We start from the raw sequence: 25,927 nt of genomic DNA on the forward strand, positions 1-25,927 counted from the left end.
GCAGCGCGCAGGCGCGCTGAAGGCGGAAGCGCTGGGATTGGCTGCCGCGGGAGGCGGCGCGCGATTGGTCAGTTCGAAGCGCGGCGGCGCGATGGCGGCGGAGGCTGAAGTGGCGCGCGTTGTGGCGGAGTGGCGTCTGCGGGACGTCCGTGAGGGTGAGCGGGTGGCGGTGGGGTAACGGTGGGCTGGGGGCCGGAGCGGCCATACGGGGGGAAGGGAGAGCGATATGAGGTCGGACGTCACCGTGAGAGGAAATGGGAAGGGCTGTCTCTGTGGCGGTGGTGTCTGGGGGCGATGCGTGCGGCTTTCGGGCCTCAGTGAGCGCTGAGGGGGGTGGCGTTGGGGGGTTATGGTGTTGGTGCCCTGAGCCGCCGCTCCGTGTGGCTGCTGTGCTCTCCGTTTGCTTGAAGTGTTTGCCTAAAAACTGCTTGTCTGATTTGCTTAAACCTGTTTTTCTCCCAGTGTGGGTGAGCACGGTCTGGGACCTGGATTTCACGGAGACGGAACCGTTGGATCCCCGCATTGAAGAGGAGATCACAGAGGATGGGCTGCGCGCCTTCAGTTCTCTGTACCAGGCGCTCACACCGTTTGCCACTGGGGATGACAAGAGCAGAGGGGTGAGGTGGATGGATGGCAGCGGGCTGTGCTGCTCAGCAGAGGCTCTATGCCTTTCTGTTGCTCGGTTTGCCCTGTCTTGTATTTCACAGCAATATTCTACCATCAGGCTCTCATCTGACATACTCACCGGCATCTTTTAGATGGAGCTAATTTGTGTGTTAAAATATATATACAAACACGGTCTACTGAAATTGGGATGGGAAGGTTCAGCCTCTGCAACCATACCACCAACATCTGCCTCTGATGTTGGGGGCCAACATAAGAAGGTGTTATAAGAAGGAACATAGGAGGTGTTATTTTCAGAGCAGCCCTCTTCTGTAGTTTGTTACAATAGAGCATGAGAAAGGATTCTGGGCATACTTTACCTGAATTTCTTACATTCTGCCTGTGCATTCTAACGTGTGTAGTAGAAATGCTGAGTCACAGCTTGAAGCAGTGATGGAGCACCTGGTGGGAAGGCAGGGCCAACCCAGGGGAGCTCAGGTGCATGCAGTGCTGCTGAGTGACCAGAAGGGGTGGAGCCAGGATCCACCCCTTCCCAGAGCTCATTTAAGTGTTAGCAGTAGAGGCAAGGGGATCTTTATATAGATCCCTGCCTACCTGAGGCCTTCCAAAGGTAAGCAAATATTTTTCCTTTGTTTCTGTATCCACAGCTGCTGCATTTAGGCTTGTCCTCATTTGCTGCAGCCCGAGACTTTGCCACCCTGCTATTATTGCTGTACTTTACATCACATTATAGCATTACACACATGGAAGGAGATTTTTTTTTAATGGTTTGGCTTATTTAAGAGAAATTTAGTTAGTCTTTTTTTAAACTAGTCTGTTCCCTGAATAAACACTTTTCTTGCAGTCATTTAATTAAGGTCTTTTCTTTGTGGATATCCTTGTAGAGAGCTATGTTATCATTGGATTTCTTACTGTTGCTCTTGTATTTTCTTTTAGAATATCTGGCGCTTGTTTGTTGAAAACAACCTCTCTCGTAATGCCCTTGTGGCTGTGTGGCACCACTTTGTCCAAACAGGCCTGAATAAAAGAGCCAATGCACAACAGAGGGTTTATGCTCTCCATGCAGCTGGGTTGTACTTCTTACTGCTTGAAATTCCAGGTGAGTGAAGGGATTCACCTCCTTATTGTTGAATGAGGCATCGTTTGTTCTTGGAAGGGGTTAATACTCTTTGTGTCCAGAAGATTGCTCACATTTCCTTTTCCTCACAGGCAGTATAGCTCATCAGATGTTCCATGACGTGATGTTTGATAAATGTCTTCAAACCCTGACAAAATGCTGGCCTCAGGGACAAAATCTGATGAGGAAGAGGAAGAAGGTGCATGCTGAAAACTCTCAGACCAATGCAAGAAGAAACAGAAGAAGAGGAATGGCAAACAAGAATGGCACCTCCAGTGTAAGATGTTTGTGTAATCTTCAGATACAGATCTCTATTAGCAAGCAAATCATTGGCAAGCTATTTCAGTTCTAGGTCAGTGTAATACTTTTCCTTGCTTTTTCAGCCCTTGTTTTTTTTTTTCCTCTTAACCTTTTATTCAGCTGTTGATCCATGCTCTCAATCCCCTACCTATTATTAGGAATTTCTAGAGATGTGATGATTCAACATCAGCTGCAGTTCTTTGGCTGCTGACTAATAGAAAAATAAAGCTTGTATGTCTGATGTGCTGTTAGACAATTCAGTAGCAGAGGGAGAAACTAATTGGTATCATCTTCAGGAAACTCAACAGGGTTACAAACAGCAGCTGAGTTTCCTTACTGGTGGGGTGATGAGGGCTAAGTGCTGTGGTTAGCTGTACTCAGCTGACAATTTTGGTGTTTGTATGTTTGTTTTTCTAAGTGGCACTGAGGATTTCACAGAAATCCTGAGAACAAGCAAGGAAAGGAAAGTATGGAGTAAATAGAATGGAAATCACTATGGGATGAATTTCCAGGTGTCAGATTAGAACTGAGGTTGCTGTCTCTGGTTCTGAAGGACTTTTATCTTTTAAAACCTCTGCAATGAGAATAAGCTCTGCTGGAGCTTTCTTGTATCCAACTTTCATCCTGTTGTCTGTTTTGCTACTAGTTTTGGATATGAGGTATTGCAGGACCTAGCCTGGGAATTCCGGGAAGCACCAAAATGTGCAAGAGAGATCTGTCAGTGCTGTGGGATGGGATGATTCTGTTTCTCTTATCTACCAATATAGATCGAAGAGGTATTTGAAGAGGAGGAGGAAGAGGATCTTGAGAACGTTTACTTTTCAACAGATGATCTTCTTCAAATTCGCAAAGCGATCTTCCTTCTTTTAAAAAACTTCTTAAGGTTTCTACCTAAGTTCTCCCTAAAAGAAAAACCTCAGTGCTTCCAGAACTGCCTGCAGGTAATGAGATTCCTTGAGCAGAATGTTATGTCCCCCAGCAGAGTCAGTGCAGAACACTGTATGGCCATAACGTGGGCAGTGCTGCCTTTCATAAGCTGCTCCCCCAAATAGACTGCTATTTGTGAAGCTCAGGCAGGTTGCCTGCTCTGTGGCTGTCCCTCATGCTTAGCATTTGCTGGCTACTGCAAGCTGGGCAGTTAGTGTTCCATTATAAGGTATCAACTCTCCCTGTAGCTGGGGGAGAGATGCAAAGTATTGAGCCTGCAGGCTTTGGAGTCTGCTTATGTTCTGTTCTGACTGAGGGGTGGTGGTTTCAAAGCTAGAAAGGCTCATGTTCTCTGTTCTGGCATCCAAGCAGACCTGCACAGCTTGTCCTCATGTGAATTAGCTAAGTTTGGCTTTCTTTCCTTGCAGACTTTTGTTGAAATGACAAACTTTGAGCCAGTGGAACGCGAGTTTGAGTTTTCAGCAACAATGTGAGCAATTGATTCTGACTGTTTAAACATTGCTTTAAAAAGTAAAGCCCTCAATGCTTGTGTTGTTATTATCTTGCTTATACCAAAATGAAAGCATTGATTTCTTTTACTCGAGATAATTAGGATGTGTTCCACCTAGCTAACAGTAAACAACATTTAGTGAATATTGAATGTTTGCCAGTCAATGACCATGTTTAGTTGTAGTAAATGTTTTTCACGTGACAGATGAAGATATCTCTGCCTTCCTTTGTTTAGGAACATTACTCATGCCAAGTATGTCCCTGAGCTGGCCTACCATGGACTGTGGTTATTGTGTTCACCTTTACATGGCACAGAAAATGAGGTAAAATTTGGGCCAAATCTTTAGAGTTCTCACTGCTCTATTGAAAAGCAGATGTTTCTTTCATTCTCTGCATGTTGTTTGGCTTGCATGTTTTTATTTTACATTGTATTTATGTATTTGTATGTATGTTTGCTGGGTCAGTAACAAGATTGTGACTTTTTTTCTACCCCGATGCTTATTTCTTTGACTTGTTGGATGATGCATTTCATGTGCATTACGTTCTGTGCTTTAATGACTCTTGCCAAGTGAATTGAAAACAAAGAACAGCTGCAGTGGCATTAGATCTCAGATTCTTAATACGGAGAATTCCAAGGTACTGCCTTTGCCTGAAATTTTTTTGTTTTCTGCTAGGTGGAGCTCCAGCACTGTTGGCTGTTGTGCTGTGGGGTTGGATTGTGCAGTGAAGCATGATGGGAAGTAGGGAAGTGTTCTGCTCAAATAATTATAAGCAGGACTGATGCTAATTCAGAGAATATTGTTGTCATGCAACATCCAGTTCTACCAGAAATCTGTCTGCAGCTTTACATTTTTATTTTGTTAAATTATCAAGCATGCTGTGTCATCTCCTGCTTATCTGTGTGCTGCTCTTAGGAGATGAAGCTTTTGAACTGTGGGTGTGAATGTACTGCTATGCTTTGGAATCAGCATAATCCCATCTGAACTAGTTTTGAGCTAGGAAGCCAGGGTGCTGTTGGCCATCTAGTCAAGAAAGCCTGGAGCTGAGTACATGCTAACCTGGTATACTTGCCTTAGTAGCTGTCCAGCTTCAGTAGCCAGGAAACCTTGTGTATTTCAACTACCTCTGTTTCTCAGTGCAGCTTCTCAGAATGTCTTACATTTGTAGTATGAGGAAGAGCCAATAGCTCCCTCTTTCAGATCTGCTGCATCTTCCCTGTCTCTCCTGTTAGGCTGCTCAGTGAGTGTCAGGATGACGAGGCATGCTGTGGTCCCTGAAGTGCAAGGTGGAAACTCCAAACATTCACATGCATGTGGTGGTAAAACACACTAGGAAAGATGTTTCTTGTATTATTGGGTCCTCCCTGCATTATTCCACCAGAGGTCATAGTTTGTCAGGTGCTATTGTTTGGTTCAGAGTTATTTCATAAATATGGTTAAGAGTGCTTATCTATCTGCTCTGCTCAAGATAGATGAAAATCCATCTTGCTGCTGAAGATGAACCTGAAGATAACCTTTCCCTTCCAGATTCTTCGCTGCATCTTCCAACGAATCCTCAGTGTCATTCTAATGGTGCAAGGTGGTGCAGGTTCCAGACATGCAGTCCTTGCAATCACATCAGCTGTGATCAGTGCCAGGAATCAGGCTGTAAAATTCATCAGGTGAAGTACAAAGCTCTGGCACTACCCTTCCTGGGTAGGTCTGCTTTTTCTTCTAGCTGCCTTTGCTTTACTCTTTGGTTGATAAAGGGATGAGACAAACTGAGAATGACTTTGATGTTGTTTGCGCAATTAAGATTTAATTAAAATTTCTTTAAATTTACTGAACTTGTTGTTGGAGGGGAAATGAGGAGCTGCTACACAGTGAATTGACAGTGAGTGGAGGGAACATACCTTCTGTGTTTTGCTTTTTATTAACATGCAGGTCACTTCTCTTTAGCTCTTTGCTGTCTCTTGCTTAAGGATATGTTTTGCTTTTGTTTGTTATCCTCCTGTGTGAGGATCCATGTTGTTCAAAAACACAGTTGGTGTAGAGATCCCCAGACAGCGTTCAGTAAGTAGACTGAGAATAAAGCAGCTTTTCATACTGCCCTCTACTTGTAGAAAAGTATTGGAAGAAATGTTTTCTGTCTGAAATGTCAGGTTAGTGTAGAAGGTAAGGTCTGCTCTCTGACCGTGTCTCCTACACCAGCAATCATGACTCCTGAATATGCCCTCTTCCTGACTTTCAAAATGCATTTCAAAAGGAATGCCCTACACTTGATTTTTGCTGTTATAAAAACAGCCTTACTTAAATGTGCTTGTTTTTTTCCTCTGCAGTGCAGTAGTCGAGGAGCTGAAGGAAGCTGCCTTCCCTGTTCTTCGAATATTACTGCAACATATCTGTACCAAGGTACGGTAAGTTTTGGTGTATATTGAGCTGAAGAACTTTGGCAGTAAGTGCAATAATTAGGAAATCTGTTTCCATGGTGTTTTATAAGGAAAGGAAAAGATTTTCCTTGTCAAATGTATTAACAGCTTGATTGTGTTACATCCTGTGAGAGTGCTGACACTGCTCCACCTCCGCTACAATTAGTTGTGTCCCATTTCTGACTTTTCCAAAACGTGCAGTTACTTTTAACCCTCTTATTAGGGGAAAATGAGGATTATGAGAGCTCTCTGCTGAGGTAACTATCTGTACTCCCATGTAGAAACATTGCTTCTGGATTTAATCAAGCTCCACCTTTGCTTTGGGGGATTTGCACTGTCTGTAGTGACTGTTGAAGCAGTGACCAAGGAATTTGGAATTGCTGTCCCAGTGCTTGCTGAATGTGCCACATTGCCCCCATTAAATAAATGTTTCTCTTAAGGCCTATAACATCTTCTGGCTTCTGCAACAGAGCGTTGGAATATCACAGTGCAAACTGCTCTTGCTTTTCAGGTGCCAGATAAAGCTGATTATCGCACGTATGCTGCTCAGGCTTTGGTGAATTTGCTGAATAAACTCCCATGTATGGAGTTTGCTGACTTCATTGCTTGGCTTTATAAATACTCACTCCACACAAAAGTAAGTACATCTCCTCAATGTCCCAGGCTTCAGCTACGGTAATACTTTGAAGATGGCAAGTTTAGTATCAGTCCTGAATAGGGCTGTTATTGCTGCTAGCTAGAGGCAGGTGGGCTGAGTAGGTAACACCTACATCTGTTTTATACATTAACAAATTGCCTTGTGTGCTTATTTCTTCAGATTTCTTACAGAGTGTTTGCACTTGATGTAGCTTTAGCTTTGTTGGACGTGCCTGAGAGAAACCTGGACTCCTCCCTGTCGCTGGATCACCAGAGGTTTCTGAAGCATAAGTTCTTAGTGCAGGTCATGGTCTTTGGCCGCTGCTCAGACAGGGCACCTGTAGTTCGTAGCAAAGCTCTAAGCAGTTTTGCCCACTGTCTGGAAATGAAAGCTGCTGCTACTTTGGATAGTATACAGGACTTGCTGCAAAGTAAGCACTATCAGTAATTTACATGGTTGAAATATTTCTCAAACTGTGTGGGGGATAATTCCTGGGAGACAGTAAAACTGGTGGTCAGGATCTGTAATACCTGCACAGAGCACCCTTGGTGTTTGCCATAAAGGAAAGTAATATGTGTGTCTTACTTGTAGCCTTACATTTGGAAGGTGCTTATTTTGTGTACATGTTCTGAATAGGTTACTCTGTGAGATACCTTTGACGGATGTTTACTGAGAACAGAAATTGTACAATTAAAAAAGTTAATTTTTGTCTGAGGGTTGATTAAATCTTGAGTTGCCTTTTGCCTCTGCTAAATTCGTTTCTTTGTGATTGGCATTCTGCACTCCCTTGGGTTTGGTAGAGGCCAGATGGCACAGTTCAGAAGTGTGCACACAGCATCGTGTGGTTGGATCACTTGCCTGAAAAAAAAAAAAACCCTAAAAATCAGAGTGACAGAATATGCTGAATGAGAACGATTCATTTAATTTCTTTTTTAATTTCTTTTTGGCAGGCTATGACCATGCAGCCTTGGAAGCAAACACAAACAGTGCGAGTTTGATGCTCACCGAAGGTGTGGAGTCATTCTCTTATGATAAGTCTCAGGCTTTTCTTGGCACGCTGTTTTCTAAAAATATGTGTATCCATAAAACGTGGGGCATGTGTGAAGCTCTCTTTTTAATGGTGAATCATGTTGAGTGAATGTATGCCTTTTTTATTCTTAAGCTTTTAACTTTTCTTCCAGCTATGTCCAGTCATCCACTGAAGACCTTACCAACTTTCAGAACGATTGAGCTGACGAACAGCAGTGATGCTGCCGTGGTTGATGGTAGGTCACAATTACACCAGCCTTTCAGATAGCTTTTCAGAACTTTAATTAAAATTATGTTTTCTGAAACTTGTTCACTGTCCATGTCTCAAAGAGTGGAGAGATCTTTCTGTAGAGCTGTTAAAAAAAACTTACAAGTGATCAAGGGGTGGAAATGCTTGCTATACAGAAGTGCTATTTCCACTTAAATTTGGAAAATACATTTAATTGTGAAATTCTGGCGTTCATTTGTACTAATGTGGTAGCAATACTCATTGCAAAGCAGATAATTTGTACTTTCCCAAAAGAATGGTAATTGATGTGGGCTGTATTACTTGCAACTCCATAGATTTAAGGGTAATTAAACCTCTTTCTTCAGTGCATGAAGAACGGATATATTTTTGCTGCATAAAACACAGCACCTTTGACTGGCACTGTTATGCAGGGAAGCATTTAATTCTCTGCAGCACCAGGTATTGGCTGATGCTAAAAGCAAAGTGTGAGGTTAAATGGACTGATGTGTGATGTCAATCTGCTAGCTCTAATTTCTTAATGGCATGAAATCAGCACAAAAGTTGGCTTTCGTGGCTGTGATATTTCATTGAATCTCTTCCTCTTCTATGTGGAAGCCTCACATTTAGGCCTCTGTCAGCATCTTCGCTCTCAGTTGTTGCTATTCACCTCTCTTGAACTGCTGACAATTCAATTTACTGCTTAGCTCACATCCTGCCTCTGTGTCTTTGTTACATTTCTCATGCTGCTCTTCGTGTGGGATCTCTCCATATCTTCATGAACCAGGCTCCTATCTTCTCTATTGAAAGCTTTCTTTCAAAACATTTTGCTGATAAATTTCATTAATCTGCTCTCTAAGATAGAAATATCCTTCAGGCCACTAAAGGTATTGTGTATTCCCTGTTCAGTTGCAGACTCTGTGTGGCAGAGGATGCCTGGTTTTGTATCTGATACCCAGCTGAGCATACGCTTGGCACTTGGCAAAACAAATTAAGCAAAGGATTGGATCAAAAAGGGCTGTCTGAGGCTCAAGAGGATAGCTGAAAAACAGGCTTCTCAGAGCCAGTCAAGGTGCATTAGCAAAGCTGTCTGGCACACACTTGTTTGGCTTCTGCCTGTGCTAATTTTGCACTTCTATGAAGACCAAACAGCTCGTATTTTAGAAGCAAAATAAATCTTCGCTGAGGATATTCAGAACTCACTAAATGCACAAGGGCAAAGATAAGAAGGGTAGGGATAATCTGCAGGGTGAAGTATATTCTACAGAATATGCAGTGCCTGTCAGCCTATAAACACTCTATTCCCTTGCTAGTTCTCAGCCATTTAGAACTCAGCGTTTATTTATCTGTTTTTTTATTCCTGTGCCACTATGCATAGAAATCCATGACAGTTGGCTCAAATTGATCATTTTAGCAGATTTGGTCACCTCCACAAGAGCAGCGTGACTGTTTTCTTGGCAGTATCTTGCAAAGAAAAGGTTGTGTGCTTTTTCTGTCAAGCTATTCTCAGGAGAAACGCGCAGTTGCAGTTACCTGCCTGTTAAGAAAGCACCAGTCATGCAGATTGAAATCCCTTGGCTTCCTTTGGTTAAGAAAAAAAAGCCTACTTTTAGACCCTATATTTATTGGTTCTTAATGACTAATCCTTTCTCTTAATGGCAACACGGTGGCTCTCCAGATGAATCTCTCAAAGTAACAGATTTCTGAATTTGGGAGTTCAAAATGTCCTTAGGAAACCTTACTTTCCAACTCTGAAGGTAGCCTGATACCTTTTACATACAGAAATAAATGAATTGGAAGTTACAGATTATTTTTGTTGTGTATCAAATGATTTGGTGTATCGTTTGATTTTGTGGTATGTCCTATGATTTATTGTCAAGATGAAAGAACTTGGATTTTTCTTCCCCCTGTCAGAATGGCAGCTGCAAAGGAGAGCCTGCATTCTTTCTGTTTGTTGTGCTTTCAGTCATCATCTCTTGCTCCTGAAAGTCTTGGGCAACAAACTGAGCATTGCAAAGTGTACAGGGGGAGGTCTGGGTGGGTGTTATAACTTCTTTTTCTCCTGGGTTTGGATAGGAAAGGAAATCATGGCCCTGCTGAGACTGAGAGCTGGGGATGAGAAAACCACTGTGAGGAAATCTGCTCTCCAGGTATGGTGTTCTTTGCATGATTTCTTGTTCTGCATGATTACACAGAATGCCACTGGAACAAATAATTAGGTTGTAGTACTGCAGTGGATTGTATGTAAGTTTGCCCAGCTGTAGCTTCTTGCTATTCCCACTGAGTGCATTCAGTCCTTAAAAAGGTCACTTTTGCTAGTTCTTGATAAGTAAATAATGCAAGGAAGAAAAAATGTTCTAGTACTCTTTTGCTGGCATTCACTTATTCCATCATTTAGAAAAAGAGCCTCTTTCCAAATGTCAATTGGCATTTAACTTAAGCGACTTCCTTATAAACTGAGGCATAAGAGGTGCTTTGTTTGTTTCTACCTTGTTAGCAAAGAGTTTGGGCTATATCTAGCATCATCTTGAGGAATGCATTGCTTTTCTTCTTGCTTAACTTCTTAAATTAAGTCGTGAACTTTAAAAGGGATCTTCTTCAATGGGAATTTCACTGTTTTATAGAATACAGATCTGTTGTTGACTGCCCTTCTCCCTGTTAGCCCTCTTTCCCCTAGTCTTTCCCCTCCAGGTCAAATCACAATGAGAACAGCTCAGGTTAAGGGTTTCTAGCTGTTCTGTTGTGAGGTTTTCAATTCTTTTCCCTCTTATTGGCAGGTGAAAGATGTAGGTCATAACGAGAGAAACGTTGGCTTCAAAGGGGAATTGTAGCATTGACTCAATGCAGAATTTTCTTATACAATCTGAGTGACTGAGAAGATGTTCTCTTAGCATTCTGTACAAGTTCTGCCCAGTACTTAGACATTATTAATGTTATGTTTCCCTTTCAGTGAGATACATTCTATTCCCTGTTGACTTAAATTAGAGATTAATTTATTTTTGATTCGTTGCCTGGTGCTCCTGGCCTGTATTCCCAATTAACTTATGCTGGCTTTTGACTTGCAGGTTTTTACAAACATCCTGAAACACAAAGCAATCCCTTGCACTGCAGAAGATTTGTCCACTCTGCAGGACCGTTGCAGGGACCCTGCTGTGTCAGTGCGGAAGCAGGCCTTGCAGTCTGTGACAGAGCTCCTCGAGGTGAGGAAAAGAGCAACATCAGTTCTTATCCAGACCTGATGTAGCTGCAGTGTAGGTTAAGAGGGTGAGGGCACAGCAAATCACTTGTTCGTTCACCAGATTTCATTTTATGGCTGTGTTGAATTCTATATTTTTTTATTATCTTTTGACTTGGAAGCCATCACTTGCACGTACTTGCCATTTATGTGGGATGCTTTCAACTGCTGGAAACACTTTTTTTTTTCCTGCCTGTTGATTTATGTGTCATGGAAGTGATGTTTTTGTTGCTGTCCTTCTGAAATTTAAAAACCTGAATCACTTTGCTGAGATACAGCATGTTGATGATGGCATTGTTATGTTTTTCCTTCTATATATTCTCAAAGGTTTCGTAACTTAGTCATGGAGCATAAGGTTTGTATTAATCAAAACTCTCTGGTTTTAGTGTTAAATCATCTGCAGTACAGTTTTATTGTGATACACTCATAATTATTTATAGGGTTGCAAAACAAAGTATTGCAGTACATTTAACCCAGGTAGTTTGGTCATAGATACCATCTGTACATTGTGCTGCCAGGGAAATATGTTCTCTTGGTTCATGTGTTGTCACATCATGCCACTGCCTAATTGTAATTTATTGTACAAGTTAATAGATGAATTTATAGATGGCTTCTAGGCTTTTGTTGATCTTACCTGTGCTTATAGGACCACAAAATAACTAAAGGATGTTTCTAACACTGTGTGTTTCTCTCAGGCTCAGCACGATGATGTCCAGGTGCACAAGGCGTGGTTGACTGGAGTTGTGCCTGTTGTGATGGACTCTGAAAGTTCTGTTCAAGAAAAGGCCTTGGAATGCCTTGATCAGATTTTGTTGCAGCACATAAAGCATTACAATAAATTCAGGAGGGAAGACACAAAGCAGGTGCTGGCATGGGATCTCCTTACGTTGCTGACTTCAGAAAGCCAGGAGCTGAGGTGAGTGTGGCTGTCCTTCATTGTGGACTCTCCTGGCATTTCCAAAACACTCCTTTGTCCAGTGCACTGGATCTCTTTGTTGCTTTTACTATCTTAGCATTCGTGGACAAAATCCAGATTATTTTATTAAACTTTTAATCCTATTAGAACATGCAGCTTTTCCTTTACAGTAGGAAATGGCTTAGTGACCAGAGGACTAAGATACAAGCATAGGCTTATGTTCTCAGCTTTCCCATCCTCTGTGTGACCAGAGAACAATAAGTGTCACAGTTGAAATGCACGTGCCACCTATTGTACTAGGGCAAAAAACTGAATTTATGGGGTGTTTTTTTAAGCTATTTGCACTCTCTGCTCAAAGTAGACAATGAAAGTGCACATTGCTCTAGAGATGGCAGCTGTCATGCTGTGAGCTGCCTGTGTTGCTCTGCCAGTTCCTAGGACAGAGAAGCTGTCAAACATACACATCAGCAGTTGGTGAGAAGAGTGCAGTTTTGCTTTGTGTTGAGTGTTTTGATTTGCTCTTCTTGTTACCTGTGCAGTCTCCCTGAACTCTGGTGTTCATACACAGGAATGTCACTTGCTATTCTTGATGTGCTGGTAGCAGCAGGAATGTTAAATGGAGGTGTTCTGATGAGAGAAGTAAGAGAGGATATAGAAGGAGAGGAGAAGATCTCCTCTTATTAATTCTGATGTACAATATGTTACTTGTCTTATGACAAATAGAATGATTCTGTCTGATTGCAGAATGTTGTGGGATGAAGCAGAAGAAATGGGCTAACACAGTATGACAAGGACGCAACATTGATTAAAGACAGTTGTATGTTTATTAGTCAACAGGGCATAATAGCTCAGAAATAGAAAATGAGATACTGGTTGTGCTGCCTTACCAATCTGTAAAACTGTCAGCGTTCTAATTTAGGCTATTTTATGACACAGTTTGAAGATTCATGGTACCTTTACTTCGTGACCTCAGAGTACCTTGCAGATTGATATATCTTAGAATAAATCTGTCACTGTGAAATGGATAGCTAGAGTTAAACAGAAGAATGCAACTGGTGCTGTCCCATTAAGGATGTTAAATAAAAACTGCTAGCAAGTCTTTAGTACAGGTCTTTGGTTGTTGAAGTATCTTCTTGATTTGTTCTGATACTGGTGTTGCCTCTGTCTGATAGACACATTCACTCCAGGTCTGTAGTGCATCAGGACTGATCTGCACTGCAGCCATCAGAACTGCTAACAGAAAGAGTGACTGACAATAAAACAAGTAGCAGAAATCCTGACATTCTGAGTAGAAGGAAAGTGAAGTGATGGCAGCCTTGTGCTTCACTGTCTATTCTGGAAAGATGTTGGATTTTGCTAGTGGTGTTCAAGACCTCAAGGGTTTTGTTCTCTCCTTTTTTACCTTGCTTTCTTTTCTTTTCTTCCTTGTAGCTGTTATATGAACAAAGCTTTTCATATTTGGTCCCGGCAGAACAAATTCTCCTCTACTTTCATCAATAATGTGATGTCTCATGTGGAAACAGAGCATGCTGTACCAGCTTGGATGTTGCTTGCTAAGGTGGCAAGTTCTTCACCCAAGCTGGATTACTCCAAGGTCATCGAGTCCTGGTACACTGTCAGCAGGTATGTGTGTGCTTTGAACTCCTCTATTGTGCAGGGAAGAGATGGAGGTAAAGATGAGCAAGTGAGCACTATCTGTCCTTCCACAGACATAGTGCTGCTTGGATCAACATTCTTTATTCAAGCAACCACATTCTGCAGCTAGGAGGCAAGCAATAACCCACAGATTTGTGCAGCCATCAAGTCGTACATTGAGCTTTTTGATTTTTCATTTGGTTTGATAAGTCTGCCTTGATAGAACATAGCCAAGATGCATGGGTTTTTCTGCTGTGGTTGGTGATTTTTCCAAAGGATAAATTTTTTCTGCTCTGCTGTTTTCTAGGCAACAGAACACAAGCAATGATACTACAGGACATGTACTGTCTGTCATCAGTCATGTTGCAAAGCACCTCCCTAGAAGCACCTGTGAGAGGCTGATTGGTGAGTGGCCTTGATAAACTGAAGAGTGGAAGGCACAGTTACTTTTGTCTCCTATCTAAGAGTTATTCTCCATGAATGGTTGCTTGGCCTACAAAAACCCCATGTTGTGTGTCATCTCCTTTTCAGATAACATCAAGCACTGGCTGAAGGAGTTTCAGTGTCCTCTGGAGGTGATTAGCCCAGCTGTGGAATCTCTGCAGAAGCTCTGTTGTGCCTATGCAGGTGTCCCAAAGAAGACACAGGTGTGACTTAAAATGCTTCTTTTAAAATAGTTTGTTTCACACGTGTAAGGACTGAGTCTTGAAGGCAGCTTCTGTCTCCAGTCTGTTGGTTGATTGTCTCACTATGCACAGAGAATCCAGCTCAAGCCACTGAAGTCTGTTCTATTTAGCTGCCTTATTTATTGTACTGCAGTTTTGCTGGAGAGCCTCCTGTTGCTAAGGATGAATTTGTAAGAGTTCTTTCCTCAGAGGCTTTTTTTGTTTATTTTAACAGCTGAAATAGTTTGTGCTGACCTTCTGTCGACTTACAGCATTCCTAAAGCAGACCTTCACAATCAGCTATTCCTAAGGCTTGCTGCACTTGAAAGCTACAAGCTTATGCTATAAGCTCAGGCTATTCTACATTAGAGCTGGTGCAGATACCTGTATTTTTCTAGGCCTCTTTAATGGGCCCAAGCCAAGAGTTAGTAGTACATCATATGCATGTAAAGATTTTCAAATTGGGGATTTATGTGTGGAGACGGTAAACAGAACATAACCAAGGTGTTAATAATGTGCCTAATTAATTTTGTTTTATTATGGAACAGGAACTGCTCAACCAAGTGTTTGGAGATTTAATATCCACTTGTGAAAGTTATATTTCAAATATAGTTCTCAAAGAGGATGGAGCAGAGCAATTACAGGAAGATCTCTTGGTAAGTTTGGTTCCCCTTCGTGGGTTGGTCAAAGGAGATGCATGCTCTCAAAATGAGGGATCTGTCAAGTTCATGGCAGTAACTGTTACACAGGAAAATCCTGATGCAGGTGCTTGCGTATGGCAATGGAATCTTGACTCTATTGGCCTGGAAGCATTCAGCAGTTTGATAACTTAAAAACAGCTCTAAGGATGTGATGGCCCATGAATTTTCAATAAAATGAGGTTTTTTCCTTTGCTTTTCCACTCATGCCCTTTATAAAGCACTTTGGAAAGTAAGTCTGTAAGATGCGTAGGGATCTTTAAAGTTTATTTTAATGTTGTTAGTATACTGGGGGGAGGCTTAGTGTATTACACACACACACACCATTTATGTTTCAGAGCTTCACTTTTTGTTTGTTAACTGCTGTATTCTTGAAAGGACAGAGGGAATTGTAAGTTGTTCTTGGAGAAGTAACCATGCTGACTCCTGCTGACTTAATTTGCAGCTCAGCCATGGCCCTTAGTCTGCAATATTGCTTTTTCTTTCTGTAGGTGAGGCACCTCTTCCTCCTAGGTGAAGCTGCACAGCTGTGTCCAGCCAAAGTGGAAAAACGCATCTTTCTTTTGATCCAGTCCATTCTGGCTTCTTCTGATCAGCGTGAGGCTCTTTCCCTTCTGCCTTTAATTTTCCTTTTATGAACAATGCTGTTACCTAGAAAGCATGTTTTCCTTCCTGACCCATTCTTTCTTAGTGTCTAATCTTCCTGATGGTGAGGAAATACCAGCTTCTCAACCACTGTCTCAGTTCAGAGGATCAGCCATGCCTCCAGTGATCAGAGCTCATGCATTCATCACTCTTGGTAAGTGCTGTCCTGCAGCAAAAGAATGCTCTTATATCCCATTCCCACCCTTCCTGTTTGCTCTCTGCTTCAAGTTCTGTTCAAAAGCCATGTCAGCTCTAACACATAGATGCAGCACTCAATGTTTTGTTTTGCTTCTGTTTGTAGCGTTTAGCAATGCAAATATCCATGGTAACAAGTTGCACAAACCATAAAAATCTATTAGACTGTTTTTCAAGTCTGTTAATGCATTTTTTCCTATATAGTATTCTTCAGACATATGTGCTGTCCTTGTACTCAGAATTGGTTGCTGTCTAGCTGAGAGATCTTCCAATTTGTAGTAGGGTGCTCAACAGAGGATGAAGAAAACCTGATGCTTTTCGTGCAGTGTAGATCAGAATTTCTATATGTGGTTACTTTTTCTCCTTAGTATGAATGACCAAACTTTTTTGTGATAGAAACCTGGTCAAATCTGCAATTCCAATATAAAAAGAGAGTGCTAAGTGAAACTTTGGGTTTTGTAGCTCCACTATAGGTATGACCAAATCTCCTATCTGTTGCAGATAGACAGAATAATTCTTTCCTTAACTGCTTTGGAAACCTTAATACTTCTTGTACCAAGCTTAGAAACAGGAAGAAGTGATGTTAGAATGCAGGCTATTTTATTTTAAGTTGGTTTAGTAATGCTCTTAGAGGTGGGTGTCTCCCTGCGATGCCTATGACAGCTGGGGCTGTTCTTTTTAGCTGCTTTGAATAATACCTTGTACACAGGAATAGTTCGCTGTGAAGGAGGGAGTTTGGCATAGAGACCCACACTACAGGTCTAAAAAGAGTTTGGAAGAACTCCTTGAAGTATAATTTCTTTGAGAGGTGGTGCAGATTGCTCGTCAAGTATCAGCATATGTTTCATGTTTATTCACCTGTTTACTCCAGTTCTTCTCTTGGCTCATCTCAGACTCGAGGTTAGGAAGAATATATTCGCAGCACTGACAGCCTCATCCCTATCTCACAGGTAAATTGTGTTTGCAGCATGAGGATCTGGCAAAGAAATGCATTGCAGCTCTGGCTCGAGAGCTGGAGGTGTCACACGACGTGGCTGTTCGCAATAACGTTGTCATCATTATGTGTGACCTCTGTATCCGCTACACCACCATGGTGGACAGATACATCCCCAACATTTCCTTGTGTCTGAAGGACCCACATCCCTTCATTCGGAAGCAGACACTGATTCTGATTACCAACCTTCTGCAGGTAAACAGAGGTCCTCTTCTATTGTGCTGAGCACTGACCAAGAGGTGTATTGCTTATAACTTGATTCTAGAGCGCAGCTGTAATGTATCTTAACTTATGAAGACTTCAGACGTGCATTTTGTTGCTTTCTGTCAAGGTGGGCAAAAATCAATGACCCTTAGCACAGCTGGATAACAAGATTATTTTTATTCAGTGGTTATCTCTTTTCTTATCTTGGTTTCTGTGAATTCCCTTCCATTTTGCTCCCATATGAATGAATGTACTGAGCATCACAGCACCTTTTTCTTCTATCTCTGCTTATTGTTTTAAAGTTGTGAAAGTGGAGAGGCTGACAATATTTGCCCCTCCAGTGTTCATGTGAAGCCAAACAAAGCAGATTCAGAGTGTGTTTGGCTCTGAAAACAGTGTTGAAGAGCATCTGTGCCTTTGGCACTGGAAAGCAGATTTTTCTTGATTCTCCTTTTTTATTGGTCTGTCTGGTGAACCTGGATGCTATATGCTTATTTAGCTTCAAGCATCTCCTAGAACTGTATTTTTGGAGGTTTATTTTCTGTACATAGTGGTGAAGTTGTATAGCTTGTTTATTTCTCAGTGTATATTCTGTCAGGCTCCATCAGATACTGCCCTGGCTGCTCTGTGAAGATTCGCATGAGTTTTTCCTGGTTCAGGCTAACTTATCTGCCTTTTTCTTCTAGGAAGAGTTTGTGAAATGGAAGGACTGCCTCTTTTTCCGTTTTATTAGTGTCTTGGTGGATCCAAATCCAGATATTGCCAGGTAAAATACTGTAAAATACTGAAGGTGGTGAAGAGCAGAGATGTACTGTTCTTTATGCCTTATCTTTTTAAGCTTTCTGCTACATTCTGTAGTACTTTGACATAGCAGAAGAATTGTGCACACTATTCATAAGTACACATTCACGAAGTTTTTGAATGTTTCAAAGTCTCAAGCTGTTTTGTTTTGTGGGAAAATATGAGGCACTTTCCTCCAAGGATGGAAGATTGTGTTGATACCGGATGCAAATGAGCCTTGGACAACTTTCTCTTATTTCTGCCTGGAACATCCAAACTGAAGTTTGGTCTTTCCAGGGCTGTCAACCTATCATTGCATGTTCACACCTGCTCTTCTCTTTTTTAGTATGCAAAAATGTCTTTCCAGTAGGTGGTGGCATTGCAGCATCTTGTTCCATGAATTTTAGCTGTGGAACACACTCCTATTTCGTTGGTAGCTTTTTTCTTTGCATCTGCATTCAGAGGCTGTATCTACATAAAAGTACTTTCTTCAAGCCTGAGATTGACTTTCACCTCCTGCCAGACTTTTGGTGATTAACTTTTTGCAAAGTGCAGTGTTTCAGGGACTTTACTCATAATGGTAATGAAAACACTGTGCCTGCATTCATGCTCAAATTTATTTCTGTCTCTGTTTTAATGGAAATAAGTGAGTAGTACTGTGGATGCTGGGAAGTGTGATTTTCTTGAATGAAAAAGTTCTAGGTCAATAAGTTAGTATTGTCATTCAAACCCAGGTATAACTGGGCAGGAATTAAATGGGGCGTTGAGGGAGACTTGGGAGTGGACAGCTCTTCCTGTACTGCTTGTGACCCTCTGCTGTGTTTCAGTGGTGACTTTTAGAAGCTGCCTAGTAAGTTTTTTCCTTTCTAGGTTTGCAGAGTTCTGCTTGGTGCATCTCTTGCTGAAGAGGAATCCAGTGATGTTCTCCCAGCACTTCATTGAATGCATCTTCCATTTCAATAGCTATGAGAAGCATGAGAAGTACAACAGATTCCCACAGAGTGAGAGGTCAGCTGAGCACATTTCTACCTCCTTAGTGCTGAATGATGGCCATGCAGCCTTTGGTAGCAGAAGGCATTTGTGGCACTTAACATTATGTATGCAATGGGGGAAAACAGCTCAAAGAGATGGTGTTAAATTAAGCATTCTGCTTTCTCCATGAGACTTCTGGGAGAACTTCTGCATGTAATTTGTGGGAGTGTGTGGTATCCTAGCACATTTATGGGTCTTGAAAGTGACGTGCAGATATTCCTTGTTGATTTTAAGTCTTACTATTTTTGTGAGATCGCATAATGTGACTTAACCATATAAAATGTCTTTCTCTACTACAGGGCAAAGACTCTCTTCTCTCTGAGAGGAAAAGATAACAAAGAGAAAAGGATGCATATCTACAAGTTCCTATTGGACCATTTTACAGATGAACAGAGGTTCAGCATTACAACAAAGATCAGCCACAGCGTCCTGGGTAGGGGCCACCTTTGGGCAAACAGCTTGTGTTCGTTTAAAAAACAAAACCATAAGGCTGTGAGTCCTGTGGTGTTATCTTTCTGTCTTTCCTGGCACTGCTTTTTCCATTAAAGTGATTTTTACTTCTTCCCTACCTGTTCCAGCATGCTTTGTGGATGGGGTCCTTCCATTGGACATGGAAGCCAGTGAGCTCCTCTCAGATACGTTTGCTATCCTTAGCTGCAAAGAAATCAAGCTGTCAACCATGAGATCAAAACCTGACGAAGACATTCAGCCTGATGAAGATGAAATGGCAATGGCCAATGCTGTCATGCAGGCAGCACAAAAAAAGCTCATCTCACAGGTGAATGGCACTTGGATCTGGGTGGGGAGAGGACTGTCCACAGTGCTGAGAGGAGTTTTAGCTTTCTGTGTTGGAAAGATTTGTCAAGCATTATTCAAGTAATGTAATGGTGCCAAGGACATACAGTACATGTGTGTTGTTATTCAGGCTCTGTCTGTAGATTCACTCTGCCCTGAGGGCATGTATGGAAGCGCTGTGTATTGTAAAAACAAGATGTTAAGGCTGGATTTGTAACAGACTGTTGTACTTGAGGGGTCAGTGGGACTGATCAGAAATGCATTTCCCATTAAAAAAATAAAGCAGCTTTAATTTGTTTAAATTTGTTCCACAATCTCCTATTGTTAAAGCATCTGAGCCTAAATGGGTTCTGGTGCACCTTTTAGACAATTTGCTTTCAGTGTGCAAGTGGACTCAGTAATACATCTTGAAAGACTTCCATTTAGGTTGAAAGCCTAACCCACATGCATGTAGTATAAAAGTGGGCTTAATTGTGATAATTCCTCTGCTATGAAGCATAATTCCTTTCACTTAAGCCATTCATTTAACAATAGAGTGATTTCTCCTTTATTGCATCTTGTAACTGTTTGTGCCTTGTTTAAACAAAGGTTCAAAAGAGGAATTTCATAGAAAACATCATCCCAATAATCACTGAGCTGAAATCTTTGATGGAGCGGAAGAAGATCCCAGCTCTTAGGGACCTTATGAACTACTTACGGGTAAGGAGAAGTGTTCTCTTGTTGTTTTTTTTTCTCCTCTTAACTTAATGTGTTAGATACATAACCAGTAATGGAATGAACAGCCTTCTTAGAAGGAAATTTGGAAGGCATACGATGTTGTGACACTGCCACTGCATTAAATAAAGCAGGAGGTGGAGGGATTTTAGATTCAGATCTCACAGTGTGTTACGTGTGAGCCTCCTCATGGAATGTGGGCAGAAAGCTTGAATGCTGGAAAGGTTTTTCATGTTCTGAAGTACAAATTGGATTTTAAACTCTTAGTCTGTTAAAAACACCTCTGCTCTACCAACTGGTATTTCCTTTTGCACTTAAAGCAGCTGTGATCTGAATGGAGACATGAATCAGTAGTCAGGAGAGATTTCTGAAAGGGTTTAAATATTCTTTATTGCTTCAGGAAATGATGCAAGACTACAGAAATGAAATCAAAGAATTCTTTGCTGTGGACAAGCAGCTGGCAGCAGAACTGGAGTATGATATGAAGAAGTATGAAGAGCAGCTGGACAAGGAGAAGTCAGACCAAGAGCACATCTCATCATCACAAGCAGAGGTTGGCGGGGCTGTTAACTCTGTATGCCTTCTGTCTGCTCTGCAAAAGTCTGTGTACAAAAGTCTGTGCACAAATAACACCCAAATTCCATACATATGGATGTTGTAATGTTCTCATACTTGTGTGCATTTGCTGGCAGAAGCTTTAGTTTCAAAGTAATTTAATATTGGAAAAGCTGCAAACAACACGTGTTTGCCAAAGACAAGTAGCAAACAATTAGTGTAAAAATAATTCAATTTAAAGGGAAGGACAAGTCTAATTTTCCACTGCCTGTGCTTACACGCTCTATCTCTGTTTCCGGAGTGATAAAGATGATAAATGGGTCACAAAGAAAAGGGTTTATTTTGGCTGATTTTAACTTAAATGGAATGGAAACTTATATCTGTGCTAGTCGTGCAGATCTTTTTTTAAGTCAGTGTGCTTGGCTCAATTGTCCCAAATTATTTGAGATACCTACCTTAAAATGAGATGACTTTTACCCTGGCAGCTCTTTTCTTTTTCTGCTGACCTAAAGAAGCACCTATATATAGACCTTAAACTAGAATACACACATCAAAACTTACTATTTGCTGCTTGTTATAATTTTGGCCAGTGAATTCTTTCTCCCTAGTAACCATTTACATCCATTACACAAAGGATTCAATCACACAACAATCTGTTCTGTATGTCTCCTATCTAGAGTTGTCTGCACTTGTCTGTTTTTAGATTTGCTCTTTCCTTTCTTTCTGTAGCAGCCTCTGTCTTTGGAGATGCCCTTACCTTCTGGTGCCCGGAGTGATAATGCCCAGTCCTCTGTGAGTGGGAGGCAGCTCTCATCCCTTGGGTCACTTCCTTCCTCTGTGCCTTCTGAGTTTACTACACCTAGAGTTGATGTTCCAAAGCAGCCCTTATACGGTCACAGGTATGGGTTTCTGTTTATATTAGGGATTGCAATTCTACAGGGCTATTCCTTTGTTTGTCCACTCTCTCTTAGTGGTGTGAAAGTCATAAATGTGAAGTCTTCATTAAGTTTGGTGCCTGAGATTGTAAGGAGTTGGGAGGGAGCAGGACTCTCCCTCATGTCATGCATTTCATCTGGGTTTGCAGCAATAAGTCACTTCAGTGTTACTGTCTGTCTTTTGTCCTGTAGGCCAGCATCCTTGAGCACGCTTGCCATCCTGAACTCTGCCTGGAAAGCAGTAGAGGCCAGAAGCAAGCAACGCAGCAAGAGTGCTGGGGGGATTTTATCAGCTCAATCATTTCCACCAAGTACAGCTAACAGCCAGCAAGGTAGAAAGATTGCTGCAAACTTATTCAGTGTTGGCCTGGGTCTAGTTGACACAGCCTGGTTGTTAGACCCGTGAGGTCTCTGAACATTTCTATTCTTATTTTCTTGTTGCATGTAGCTTCTTTTCAAAGTGTGAATCAGCTGTCTACTGGAGCACGCAGTCCTGTGGGGGGCCGTGCAATCAGCACTCCAGAACGTAAGTAACCCAACAGAACCCTTTCCAAACTGGGCTGAGTGCTCCTTCTTTAAGAGAGGTAGCAATGTGTGGCTTCCCTGAAGAGCAGAAAAATCTAGTCAGGATTAGCTATAGATCGTGTACTTATCTAAATGGCTGTGGTAAATAAGAATTACTCTGAAACTGAAGATCTCACGGGAAAGGACACTGCAGTATGGTTTTCATTTATACGTCACAGGGTGTTACAGTATTGAATCAGTGCATGAAAACACTTTCAACAGCCTAAAATAACAACGAACCTACTGTCCTTTCTTCTTTTATCAACTGTGGATTGCTGAGAAGGCATGTTGTCCTTCCTTAGCAGGTTACGTTGCCCAGGCCATGCAGGATTCTGTTGTCCCTTAATTCTCAGAGTGTAGCTTAGCACTTCTAGACTGAATTACAGAACCCTGCTGTAGGGGGAAATACTCAGGGTTCAGTCCTTTTCAGCTGTACAACAGGAGATTCCTTTGTCCAAACAAAAGATCCCAGGTGAGTTGTGACCTGCTTCTGTCACTAGAGCAAGCAGTGAGCTGTGTCAATTGAGATACCACGGAGATCTGCTCAAGGAGGATTAATAACCTGCACAGTCATTTCTGAATGTTCTGCCCTAAGGAAGAGCTGAACTGAGCTGTAGAGAAGGAATGATGTGTTTTTCTACTCTGCTGTAGGCATTAAAGTGAAAATACATAATGATGAATCTCTAGTACACAAATTGTGAGTCTGCTGTGTTTATATCCATTGCAGCTGAATTGCCATCTCACAAAAGTTGACCTTCAAAGGCTATGCTTTTTTGGTATGTTTTTTTCTGACAGCATTCTGCAGTCTTACAAATGAAGCTGAGTTTCCTTCCTTTATGTCAGTTTGTGGGCACACTGAACTCCTTTAGGTCTCTTTCTCATTACGTTAAACTCCCTCCCCTGCTCAGGAGTGAATTCCAATTAAGTTAGGAGTCCAAGTGAGTGTCTGACAGGTCAGTTGTTAGGCAGTTGTAAATTTTTGTGGGGCAGGGAAAATCTAGAAATACAGTTATGAGTATGTTTTTTTGCCTGTGTCTGTGCAAATACCTGACCTGCATGCACACAGGAGAGCCAGCAGCACGTAGCCAATAAGGCAGTCAGCTGTGTGGCAGTCTGCAAATACCTGACATCCGTGAGCAGGCAGAAGCAAAGCAGTGGCGGTGATGTGCATCCACTGGAAAATCTGGCCCTTCTCCTCCCTGTATGCTCTGCTGTTTGGCTCGATTTGTCTGTCTCGATGTTTTTCCTCACTGACTGAACAGCAGGCAATGATCTTTGTGCAAAAAAAAACTAGGATATGTTTTTAGAGAGCAGAAATCTTTAATTGCCATATCTCTGTCTGGAAGCTTGCATGGCTGTTTCTCTTAAGCATAAGCACCATATGGCATGCAAGGAGGAAGAATGTTAATCTGCAGTGGTACTAAGGCTGAATTCCTACTTAGTTTCAAGGCAGCATGCATCCTTTGGTGGGGAGACAAACTGTATGAAGCAGTATCATCACTTGAGTTACTTGTGTTGAACCATCTGCATGGTGCTGCTGGGTCTTGCAGGCTGACAGACAATCAAAAGAAAACATTTTCTTTTCCCCCAGGTGCATTGTTCTAAAACTGTTGGAGATGCAGCTCTTTGTAAATCATTTTGTACTTGAGAACAACAGCTGTCTCTTTATCTTACTCAACTGTTTTGTCAGTCTTTCCCCCCTGTCTGTCACCTCCTTATCTCTCCTGCTCGTTACTTTGAGAATGGCTGAGTGGGTCTGGACAAGTGTAGATTTATTCACTGTGATACATAAACACATGTTTTGAAGATAATACCTTTCTTTGATTACAAGGGAAGCCTCACTTGATGGCAGTTCTTTAGCAGAGCTTCCATTTCCTACCCAATAAAGCATTTTCTACTGTAATTCCTTGTGAAGGTTTCTGGGAAACAGGAGCATAAAACAGAGAGCTGAGAGGAGAAAAATCTGAATACTGTGACATCTCTCCTGAGATAAATGACAGGAAAGCGACAGCTGACAAGTATGGGCTGTTCAGGCGAGCTAAATTCTACCTAGCTTCTCTGTCAAGTGATTCCTTGTCTGGCTGCAGACAGTTCCTCTTGGAAGGGCTGTTCAAATCCGTTGTCATTCTTCAAGGGCCCCACGTTCTGCTCTGGCTGGGCTACATAACTAGTCTGGCTGTGGTGCTGAGGGCAGTTCATGAGGTGCTGTGGTCATGGATGATGGCTAAACTTCAATGGGAGGTGTGGCTCTAGCATCTAGCACAGGACAAGGAGGTGCACCATCGAGGTCCCACATGTCAATTAATTTCTTCCATATACAGGGAAGGCTGTAATTCAGGAATATGAACCTGATGTGTACAGATGGCCCATCAGATTGGCGTGTGGTTTGGAGGGGCACTGAGATCTGTGTTGAAAAAGAGGGATTCTTTGCTTAACTGCTTGCAGTTAACTGGATATGGCTATTCTATGTAACACCTGAGTGTTATGCTGCAGCTGTGGCTGTGTCACAGGCCACTGGCTCATGTGTTTTTTTTTCTTTCAGAGACCATTAATGACTTGACTTTTGGTGCTGGGGTCAGTTACATCAGCTTGACACACACACCTGGTTCTGCTCAAGGCAAGTTAACCTGTGGTTCTAGTTCAAGGAGGGTAAAAACACAAATGATTGAATCTGTGGCATTTTAAAAATATGAAAATATGTGAATTATTTGCAGAGAATAAAGAGGCTGAGGAGCAGCCGGGAGATATTATCTGTTTGACATCACCAGAGAAACTGTAAGTTCAATCTAGATCTGAAACAGTGACCACAGTAAGAAGGAATGCTGGAATGCTTTAAAATAAATGGTGACTTTGTTTCTTCCTAGACCATCCGTGCCACGGGAGTGGAAAGTAGAATCTCCAGCAAGAAGAAAAAGCAGTCGGAACGTCCCTCTGAGACAGTCCCGGTGGAGAACTCCTCTGAAAACAGAAAACTGATTCTTCCAATGGACTTTTGTACAGAATCTTCATCATGTTTTGGGAAATTTGTCCTTTTACTCTGTAATGACAAATCACTGTGGACAAATGTCCTTCCTTACCTGCTTTTGTTCAGATTTTACATGTCTAGGGTATGGACGTGCAGAGTCTGTGTTAACGTATATATTATAAACTGCTGCTGCTGTTGGCAAAGCTCAGTGAAGTGAGGAAGTGAGAAAGCTCTAGTATTAAGGGAGGCTTGCAATTCACTCACAGGATGTATAATTTGTCCATTTGGAAAAGTAAAAGCATAATGTTGCTACAAGCTTAGCAATAAATGCATTTATCGCAGCATGCAGGAAATTGAGTGGCTCGGCTTATTCACTCAGTCCCTCATTGGTGATGAAGGTATACTTGGTGATACACTCAAACTGCTTTAATTTGAACAAAGGTAAAACAGCTTGTCACTGCCACACCCCTAGATCTGGTAATTGCATGCTACATCACCTCTTATTTGTTGTGCAAACTCCTATGCATGTGAACAACCTTTGTGTTCCTTTATACAGAATATTTCCATTCTTGAACTGTGCTATTTCCAATTATTAAGATTTTATGAAAATAAATGGTTATAGA

General features: G+C 41.8%; 1 protein-coding gene across 2 annotated transcripts; it reads left to right on the forward strand.

Moving 5' to 3' along the window:
• Nucleotides 1-12: 12 nt before the first annotated feature.
• Nucleotides 13-25,913, forward strand: NCAPD3 (non-SMC condensin II complex subunit D3). 2 transcript variants are annotated; one of them, XM_031599779.2, is made up of 35 exons: nucleotides 13-155; nucleotides 463-617; nucleotides 1,561-1,723; nucleotides 1,834-2,018; nucleotides 2,809-2,982; nucleotides 3,397-3,458; nucleotides 3,714-3,801; nucleotides 5,005-5,138; nucleotides 5,796-5,868; nucleotides 6,397-6,522; nucleotides 6,703-6,952; nucleotides 7,473-7,532; nucleotides 7,704-7,787; nucleotides 9,854-9,927; nucleotides 10,843-10,977; nucleotides 11,708-11,928; nucleotides 13,360-13,551; nucleotides 13,871-13,968; nucleotides 14,095-14,210; nucleotides 14,777-14,884; nucleotides 15,418-15,523; nucleotides 15,618-15,725; nucleotides 16,717-16,955; nucleotides 17,651-17,730; nucleotides 18,615-18,752; nucleotides 19,076-19,209; nucleotides 19,355-19,554; nucleotides 20,160-20,270; nucleotides 20,686-20,838; nucleotides 21,573-21,739; nucleotides 21,968-22,107; nucleotides 22,224-22,301; nucleotides 24,882-24,956; nucleotides 25,054-25,114; nucleotides 25,204-25,913. In XM_031599779.2, exons 1-35 carry the CDS (start codon nucleotides 92-94, stop codon nucleotides 25,313-25,315), a joined length of 4,464 nt encoding a protein of 1,487 aa, XP_031455639.2. In that variant the 5' UTR covers nucleotides 13-91; the 3' UTR covers nucleotides 25,316-25,913. The 2 variants fall into 2 exon arrangements, with proteins under 2 accessions (XP_031455639.2, XP_031455638.2); XM_031599778.2 differs by having other exon boundaries at nucleotides 21,570-21,739; nucleotides 25,204-25,905.
• Nucleotides 25,914-25,927: the final 14 nt, after the last annotated feature.

The sequence above is a fragment of the Phasianus colchicus genome, chromosome 23, assembly GCF_987193195.1.
Source record: "Phasianus colchicus chromosome 23, bPhaCol1.hap1.1, whole genome shotgun sequence".
NCBI classification, from domain to species: domain Eukaryota; kingdom Metazoa; phylum Chordata; class Aves; order Galliformes; family Phasianidae; genus Phasianus; species Phasianus colchicus.

Coding starts and splice junctions, on each gene's coding strand:
- NCAPD3 (XM_031599778.2), top strand. CDS start 92: ATGGCGGCGGAGGCTGAAGTGGCGCGCGTTGTGGCGGAGTGGCGTCTG. Junction 2,983..3,396: donor GCTTCCAGAACTGCCTGCAG/GTAATGAGATTC, acceptor CTTTCCTTGCAG/ACTTTTGTTGAAATGACAAA. Junction 9,928..10,842: donor TGAGGAAATCTGCTCTCCAG/GTATGGTGTTCT, acceptor TTTGACTTGCAG/GTTTTTACAAACATCCTGAA.